Consider the following 10,000-nt stretch of genomic DNA (forward strand, 5'->3'; position numbering starts at 1 on the left):
CTATATCTATATATCTATAGCTATCTATCTATCTATCTATCTATCTATCTATCTATCTAACTATCTATCTATCTATCTATCTATCTATCTATCTATCTATCTATCTATCTATCTATCTATCTATCTATCTATCTATCTATCTATCTATATATATATATACAAATACACACATGCATATATCTGTGTGTGTGTATAGAGAAGTCAACCCCCAAAAATACCACATTTACATCTAGAAGCAACACCGTGAGGTCAGTGTAGTTATACAAAGAACACGAAGCAGGAAAAGACCACCTTTACTACACAGTAGAATATAAATATCTACCAACGGGGCGTACCTGTGGGAACTCCAAGAAATCCCTTGCTAGGAAAATCTCGGGGATTATTTTCAGCCTCTCTTTAAATCGCAGCGCCCCCTCGCGGAGCAGGATCTATTTTCACAGGAAAAGGCACCTATAGCATGTTGTCTCACTTTCTCCAATAAGTCAAGTTTGTGCATTGTGGGTTTTTCTACATATACATATACATATATATATATATTTGTGTGTGTGTGTACACAACACACACACACACATATACACACACACATATGAATTCTACACATGAATATATGTAAATATATATATATATATATATATATATATATATATATATATGTATATGGATATATACAAGTGTGTGTGTGTGTGTGTGTGTATGTGTGTGTGTGCGTGTGTATGTGTATGTGTGTATGTGTCTTTGCTTGTGTGTGTGTAAGTGTGTGTATACTTCATATATTTGTGTGAATGTATCCATATACATATCACTTATAAAACTGGGCAATATTCAACTAATTCATAACCTAGTAACCACTTCATATAAAACAAAACTTTCAGTCATTAACATAAACTTACAAAATCCTTAACTACTGCGTTGCCTGTTTTACTCGATTTATGATCAAAAGTAACATTTTAAATACACAACGGTACTAAGCGAGAATGTTATGGTGACAGAGAAATACCCGAGTCTACAATAAATATGGATAATCTTGAATCAAGAGATTTCTCTGGACTGATAAGATACGTTCATCAAACATACATAATACTAAATTGACAGGTGAACTTTATAACAGTGTTGTCATATCCCTCATATCCTGAATAACGCTGAATTAGGACTAAAAATCTATTATAATCGATTTTTTCCTTGCTTTAAAATCTTACCAACTCGACAAAGAGTGGAATTTAGTCGGAAATGGCCCTTATATCTAGCTAAGAAAAGAAATTAATAAACGGTCAGTGATTTCTGCCTGCACCAAGCTTACGCGCCTAACCTTGGATACAGCAGGATGTGCAGTGCATTTGTCCCGCTCGCTGAAACATGGTTAACTTTCCCAAAACCTCTCTGATCCACATTAATGCAAGCTCATTTCCCGAATATCCTGTTGTCTTTACCGATCATATGATATGGAAAATGTTTTTTTTTTTCTATTTTGTGTTTGCCTTATGTGAATTAATCGTTAGCCATTTTATATACTTAAATACACATACACATATATATGTGTGCGTGTATGTGTGTGTGTGTGTATGTGTGTTTTCCATTTGTTTTTGTACTTCAGTATATTCTTATATGAATGACCTGTCATGAAACAGTACTGCAGTACATAAATAAATGAAATTACATTTTCGTGATGTTTATGTATTTACTTATACCTTTTTTTTCCAAATGTCTACTCATCTGTTCCGAGCATTTTTCACAAAAGCCAATAAATGTTAAGGTGAATCGATTTCTTACTGAATGCAGGTATATATTTTCCTTTTTGCTGTTTCATCTAACACACTGAAAGGCACCCAGAGCGCTACACTAGTTAATGTCTGCTGTTGTGGTCATTATCTTCAATTGCTGTTGATATCCCCTTTTCCTGAATCCGTTGTAAGTCTCGAACAAACATTAATTTTCTCCGCCAAATGTTTTCCGTAACTTCTAGCTTATTTCCAGAGATGCTATTAATGCGTTGAAATAACGATAATAATAACAGTAATAATGATAAAATAATCTTTCGTTCCCACATTTACTTTCTTATCTTGACGGAGTTATCGTGAGAAATTTACAGAAGGAAATGAAGGTGTTCGCTTCATGACGAAGCAACAGCAGAGGTTACCAGTGGAGTACGTTCAAGGTTACGAACTGTTCTAAGGAAAAGTAATGGTAAGCTGCGAAAATTTCTAGTTGGCGGAAATAGGTTCTGTGTATTTAATTTCGTGTCTATTAAGTCTAGATTATGAAATGCAGTGTTATAAAGTTAGTCTGATATCGAGAGGGTAATGGAGAAGTGTTCTGTCGTATCCGGTTTTGTTTCTTAGTAGGCCTACATTTTTTTTGCGAAGTACTTATATGTGTATTTGCATATGTTCGTGTTTTCTGTTTGTATGTGTGTGTGTGGGGAGGTAATGCGTGTAAAATAAATATACATTCCACTCTGAATCATGAATTTTGAAGACATTTCACGGATAGCACTATTCTAAAAATACGCATCTGACAAACATAACATGGAAACCAAACAATAACCCAAAACTGTGGTAGAAAAGGTAGTCATTATTGGTATTTAACATAAATTAATAAGACCCATCGCAATAAAAAACAAAGTATGCGTTTGTTTGGATGTGAACCAATGAATAAAGGTGTGAGTGTGGGATGTGTATGTGCGTGTCTGAACGAGCGCACCAACCTATCCATAATTTCGATCGTTCGACATTTGTCCAACTATGAATCAGTCACGTCGATAATGTCCCGTCGAACAACTAACCGCACCCAGCGTATACCTGTCGGTTGTAAGGCCGACTGTGGTTGCTTTCTGTGGATTTCATATGTCGGTTATAGCTATAGAAAAATGAAAATATATTTGTAATACGTAGTGTATATATATACATATTTATATACATATATTGTATATACATACACGTATATATGTGTGTGTATATATATATATATATATATATATATATATATATATATATATATATATATATGTGTGTGTGTGTGTGTGTGTGTGTGTGTGTGTGTGTGTGTGTGTGTGTGTGTGTGTGTGTGTGTATACACCATCCATACATTATTGATAATCAGATTTAGATTACCCCAGTATTTAATTTTTGAAACCGTTTGTAGTAATTAGGAATAAACCATTTTATATTATAGACATTATTCAGAAGGTCCTAAGTTGTACAGTACCTACGTGTAATCAACTTCACTTCATCAATTGGTGCATTGCAGAGGTAAGCAGTATGTCCCTAGTTACCGTAGTGATGACGATACCAGTCTCGTTGGCGCGCGAGGTGATCAATAGATAATAACCAGTCATGGAGAGACACCATCATTAAGTCACACTATCTTTCCCTAACATATAACCCCTAAAAATTGTGTGGCGCTGAGCCGGACAGAACACTTCATATATTAAAATGAGAACTGTGAGAATAACCCTCTTGCGGTAAAGCTTTGCGTCACACAGCGGCACCATGTGTGTACTCTGACGCCGATAACTTCTTTCATCTCCCGCCATATAGTGTACGCGCAACTTGGATATGGCTTTTAGACTAATTACACTAGTGTAGATTACCAAATCCATGGAGTTACCACTTGAAGTTACTTCCAGTGCTTCAAACATTCATGGCAAAACACAAACTGTCACACTGTTTACGAAGGCAAGTTATTTCGAATGCCGATCATGCCGCAAACCAGGTTGATGTAAGTCAAGATTTATTTGGTACATATCTAGTACAGGTCAATGTCAATCGAAGTTCCCGACTGTATGCCAAACGTCATTCAAGTTCTGTTTCCCTTCAATGCAAGTGAACTGCGCGCGCACGCCAAGCAGGAGTCGGCCGAGCGCAGAGAGCGAGCCAGAGGCGCCAGTGTTGTTGGAACGGTTGAGGGGTGTGGATGTACAGCGCTTCGCCTCTCTGGGCACAGCATGTGTACCCCGCTGCCCCCTGCCCCGTGCCGGTATCGTGCCACCTTCGTAGTGACAGTGGCCGTTTCATTCAACTTGTGAATTAGCTTTAGAGATTTGTTATTGTGAGCCATGCTTACCGGCTGTGTGGAGTATAGTATTGATTTGGTGCTTCCCGTGTTGATTTGTACCCAAGGCAGCTGAATAAGGCCTATGGGCAGCTGGTGATGGTGGTTACAGTGAGAGGAGAACAGAAGCCCCTTTAAGGTGGCTGAAATTAACCCAGAATCCCTTGGGAGGGAGCAAGGAGAAGGAGTCATGGAACTAGATCGACAGTCCCTGGACGAGTGGGCTAAGGACAAGCCCCTCAGTATCTTGCAGTTGGACCCAGCAGATCGTGCTGTGTTGAAAATAGCAGGTAACTTCAATCTTTTCGTATATGTGCGGCAGTAATCGCCTTCTGGTAGAGTGAGAAACCCAGAGTGTAAGTGTGAATGAGTACCCGCGATCGTTGGTTCCACGAGTCAAAAACCTGAGTCTGAGTGACGTGAAGAGGAGAATCGTTGCCAGCACCGAGTCAGTCCCATAGCCCGGCGTCTTGACAAGTAGATACTTTTAGCACAGTGTTATTATTATGGAAAATTCTTGTGAATGTATCCTAATTTTAAAAAATCAGTATCCATTGGTAATGAATTACAGATAACGCCTGAATGTATTATTGTTTTTTTAACTTGGGGAATAATTATATTTATTTAAACATATCTTGATAAATACTTGCATCGCTCAAGAAAATATATGAATCGTGAAGGATGATCAATAACAACACAAAATAACGTTTTATTTTCTAAACATAACTGTTGTGATACACCGGCCAAACTTATTTATCCAAATAATTTCTTGTCACTTGAATTCCCTGTCAACCTGTGTCTCGAATTTATCATATAATTGATCATTATTACACAGAGGGTAAGTCACTGACCTGTATTATTATGCTTTCTCATGAAAACGAAAATTTGCAATAAAACGATCATCCTTGTCAGACCTTGACCCTGAAATAATATGTACACATCATTGTCTTTTCCTGTACTTAGCTAAGTAGGCTACTTCTTGCTAGAACCGCTAGATGATAATGACTTTGATCCAAGACATTAATTTCATAGGAAGTTAACATTTTTAATTGGTGCGTTTGCCTCATGAGTGTCAAGAGATATAAGGAAGTTAGGGTGGATGAGGTAGGGACATCATCAGCTGGTAGGGTTACTCACGAACCGGCATGACATATCTCCAGACTCCAGATAACTCGCTTTTTATTTTTATTTTTGTGATTCCACGTTGCAAAGTATCATTATTGTGATAATACATATCAACATTGGTGTCATTATTAGTCATTTTTGGATTGTGTATAAGGATACTGATGCCATATATATATATCTTCCCACCTTGGCAACACTGGGATGACTCAGAGGTGCCAGTATGCTCGGTTGGACAGTTGCCGGTTCGTTTTATCCCACGTATTTCAGTGTGCGCTGTAAATTATCTACGGCTATTTTTATACAAATTGTAAGATATATTACGAGGTATTTTTTCTGTAGCATCTGCTAATAGTAGAAAGAACCTCAAAGGTAGCGTATATTTCTGAGGAGAATGAAATTCAAGAGCGCCTCCTGGTTCCCGGCACAGAATGGCGGGAACTTTCCTAGTTAGCCCTTTCGAACTCGGTTTCGGCGTCTCTTCATCACTAAAAAAACACTCCCAAGTAAGACAGATAATTAGCAAGAGTACGCAGAGATCCACGGATGTGACAACTGCTACGGACTTCTGCTTGGGTGTGGGAGGATCGAGTTGGAAACCTGCCACCAGCAACCCCTCAAAGTCCCCCTTCCTACCCTCGCTCCCTGCCCTCCCCTCCACCCGCGTGAGCCCCTCCCCTCGCTCGCAATGGGCACCGGACCCCTCATAACCGGTTGGCAAGGCCCGGGGCTCCTCATGAGTAAGGATAATGCCCATTCACGTTCTGTTCCCTCGGAGACTTGTTGGGCGTCCGCTTTTCTGACATTTCTTTGGCCTATTGTTTTTCATTGTTCGAAGCTTTTTCTTCGGTGGAGCTGGTTCGTGTGTTGGGCCAGGAGAGGCATGGGATATTACATTTTTTTCTAGAAATTCAACACAATAGACAAATGGATGGTATGGATAGTTTAACCAATAAATCAATTGGTGAATTAGCAAATGAATAAATAAAGATAATGAATGAATATATTAATACAAGTACAGGCACACAACAAATACAAGGACTTGTAAGTATTTGTTAGACTACTCTAAGGCACTCCCCTTGTGAAAATCCTTATAAGAATAACATTCTGTTTCATATAATCTTGCAACTGCGAATGAGTCATGTTAATATTTGATGATGCAATTAATGGTGCAACCAGACGTCAGTCATCACTCGCTGGCAGCAGCACCCACGTGATCATCCATTCCCTCGAACACACTAACCGAGATCCTGTTTTGAACAACGATGATTTTAAACCTTTACATAAGGTTCGAAATCATATATTACTAAAGGATAAGTTGGACTATCATAAATGACGGAGTGTGGTACGTTATTCCCCCTGAAGCTGTGGTCCGGTCTAGTACATTAATCCTAGCCACGTCCGCCCCGGCACGCCCAGTAGCAAGGGTTGGGGAGGACTTCCTCAGTCCGCGTGTGTGTTACATAATGCCCTGGGAATATCATAGCGAGGCTGATATCTCCTTATCAACAGGCAGTCGTGAATTTTGACACTTCATGATACAGTGCATAGCCTAGGGGTAATTTCTTCTACGTTGAATAGATCAGTCGTTGTTTATGAATCCCCATCGAAATTCAATATGTATAATCAGTTAACTCCACAGATGTACCTGCCCCGTAATACTTCATGATGACTGAATATTTGTCTAATTGCACCACCTGCAAGGAAGAGTTTTGACGTCACAGTGGTGAAGACCCATCATGAATAATGATGAAATGAATCTCATGCAACAATTCTGTGCCTGAAGGACGATCCCCGCGACGAAGGAACGTGGCGAAGGCGTGAGCGAGAAACGAACCGGGAGAACCATTTCCCGAAATATGCAAGGATCTGAAGCGTTTATTTCTTTCCTTATGCGTTGTTATTCGTAGCTTTGCCGGGTTGCAGTCACGCTAAGGAAGGTGGATAAACAGCAGGGTGTCATCGTGAATTAATTTTGAAGATGATGAGAAATGCTGCAGTTGAACGATAAATTCACAGAAGGAAAAGGAAGGCGTGGGTATTGTGCGTAGTAGGTTTGTGATAAGCCTATATCGGTAACCTAATTTTTTTTATAGATGTAGATAACCTTTATCGATGGAGTCACAGCAGGTAGTTACATATTGATAAGAAGTGTTCTGCATTTTTTTCATTACCTCATACATGGTAAAGGAGGAGGGTGAGGGAGAAAGGCATGCCTGCGCTCCCCAGTAAAAGGAAAGCATGCACCCGAGATGCATTGATCGGCATACTTGGGCTAGGTCTAGGGCTCGGATATGAACAAACAAATAAACTCACTAGCTCGCTTACTCAAACTCGGCAATCTACCCAACTATTCACGAACTCGCCATCGACCCACTCGCTCAAACTCGCCCACCAACCCTGTCGCTAAAAGACTCACCCACTAACCCAACCACATTCATTCTTACTCAGTAACTCATTCACTTATCCAAACCTACTCCATCACCGAATCACTCTTCCGCTTATTCATGCTTTCATTCACATATTTATTTATTCATTTATTCTTTCACTCACTCTCACTTACTCATCCACCCACCCACTTATTTAAACACCCACTCATTTATTCACCCGCATAGACTTAGTCAATTCACTCAAAAACTCACTCATTCCCTCAAAGTCTCATTCACCACATATTTTCCCAATTAGACGCTTACAGTCAGGCAGTCAGTCACTCGCTCACTCATTAATTCATTTATTCACTCACTTATTAATTAATTAATTAATTAATTAATTAATTAATTAATTAATTAATTAATTAATTAATTAATTCACTCACTCACTCACCCACCCACTCACTCCCCCATCCACTCGCTCGCCCATCCACTCGCTCACCCATCCACTCGCTCACCTATTCACTCGCTCACCCGCCAACCCACCGAGGGTCACCCGGTCAGCAGCTGACGCTGGCAGTTAGCGAGCCGAAAGATACCTGCTCCCGTACCCCAAGCCGGGCACTTGGGGAGTTTTCCCTCTTCCGCTGTTCTTGATCCCGCGCTCTCCTTTGTTCTCTTTTTCTTTGTTCTGTGTCCTCTCCTTCGCTGGTACGTTTGGTGTTTGTAATGTTATGGATGTTTGTAATGTTGGGTGACAGTGTGGTGTTTTTTATGTTTAATATTGTCATTGTTTTCTGGTTCATCCGTGATTATTGCTCTACTTATCCATCACTTGATTGTTTTTTTTTTCTTGTTTTAATGTTTATTGCTTTTGTTAACGCCGTCTTATGGCATTTTTCTTCTATCGAACTCATTCTTCCTCCACATGGCCGCGTTCGAGACTTAATTGGAATGCCGGATGTACGTTTTCTTCTCCTATGGGTCGATTCGAGTTTCTCCCATCGTAAAATCTCCTAATTTTCTCCCCGGAAGGTCTCCCCCTGAAGTGTACCTGCTGTTGTCCCTCGTAATTCACTCTCGTCGACGCTCGCCGGCCGCTACCGGTCTTTTACGATCCTCACCATTCCAGCGTGAGTCATTATCATCACCGTTCGCGCGGGGAACTTTATTTCAGGGCGATTCCTCCTTCCCCGTGGTGATGCCTAGCCAGTTTATGTACATCATTTCGACTTTTGTTCATCGACTGCTTCTGTTTGACACTCGTCATATTCACCGTTGTTGTCCTATAAATTATGCAGGTTTAATCACACAAGTCATATACCCATTATACCAGTTCTTGAATTTGTTTCAAAATCTATTTAGGATACTCAGTCCCTTTTGTCTACTTGCACTAAACTCTCTATTCCTCAGTCTTTCATTGGTTTTCAGTATCTCACGGTTTGTATCGATCCCCTTTTGCGATATTACAGTATATTGCCGCGATAAAGCCGAGAGGCCGTAATAATTAAACTGCCTGAACTTTCCCCATCCAGAATTCACATGAGCTCCGTTTTGAAAATTTTATTCATTATCTTAATGAGCGCCATGGACAGGTGCGTTATTCCTTTTAGTGTCTGCTGATCGGCCTCACTCCTGTTTAAGACATGCGAATCCTACCGTCAAACCTTTTTGTTTATTTTTTTTGTTCCGTTATTGATTTAATACAGATGCTAAAACCCACACTACAGCCCGCATGACCAAGCCGCTCCATGCAGGGCGGGTGCAAAGGTCGCGGAATTTCAATTAACGTCGGGAAATCGAGGGAGGAAGGGGACGCCGAGCTTGGGTCCAGTGTCAGGGCGCCAGTCTGATGCGCTAATCTGATTGGGAGAGGATTGTTGCAAGCAGGGATCGGCCGCAACCGGGGCGTGATAGAGCCGGAAAGTCTTCTTGTTTAAAGCGGACATGGCGTGCCACCTGCACTCGCACACCTGGGAATGACACCTTGATTGCAAAAGGAAGTTCGCCTGAAGGAAGTCGGGTCGCGGAAGAGCCCTTGCGTGCGATGGGAGGATTTGGGATGTGAAACAGTTATCCAAAGGGGAGGAGGAACGGAGCTCGTAATGAGAATGTGCCAATAACAATAACAAATCAGGTGTAATTGTCTCTTCCCCTTCCGCGATATTTTTTTGAGCTCGTGTATGTGCGCTTTGATAAAGATGGAAGGGATATGTATATGTGAAAATGTATGGACAGGGTTATCTATAAGACCTAAAATTAGCGCCGGATATAAAAGAAAGGTACAGAAACTCAAGCTTCTTAAAACTCATGCATGCACATTTATATACATACGCATATACATATACATTTACTCAAACATGCATACCCCAGGCCGACCCTCCATCCTCTCTCCCTCGCCCCCCTCAGGCCAGGTTTTGCTCGCACGGGAAGGATCGCGAGGCTCCCCGGGTCGCTTCCGC

The 10,000-nt window shown here is 40.7% G+C and overlaps 1 protein-coding gene across 3 annotated transcripts in view; it reads left to right on the forward strand.

Moving 5' to 3' along the window:
• Nucleotides 1-3,891: 3,891 nt before the first annotated feature.
• Nucleotides 3,892-10,000, forward strand: part of shot (dystonin-like protein short stop) — a 433,523-nt gene continuing 427,414 nt past the window's right edge. For all 3 annotated transcript variants that reach the window (XM_070131222.1, XM_070131229.1, XM_070131231.1), the window contains exon 1: nt 3,892-4,337. In XM_070131222.1, coding sequence (XP_069987323.1) covers nt 4,238-4,337 — 100 coding nt within the window. In that variant the 5' untranslated portion in view covers nt 3,892-4,237. The remainder of the gene's footprint in view (nt 4,338-10,000) is intronic.

Source organism: Penaeus vannamei, chromosome 16 (assembly GCF_042767895.1).
Source record: "Penaeus vannamei isolate JL-2024 chromosome 16, ASM4276789v1, whole genome shotgun sequence".
Lineage (NCBI taxonomy): Eukaryota > Metazoa > Arthropoda > Malacostraca > Decapoda > Penaeidae > Penaeus > Penaeus vannamei.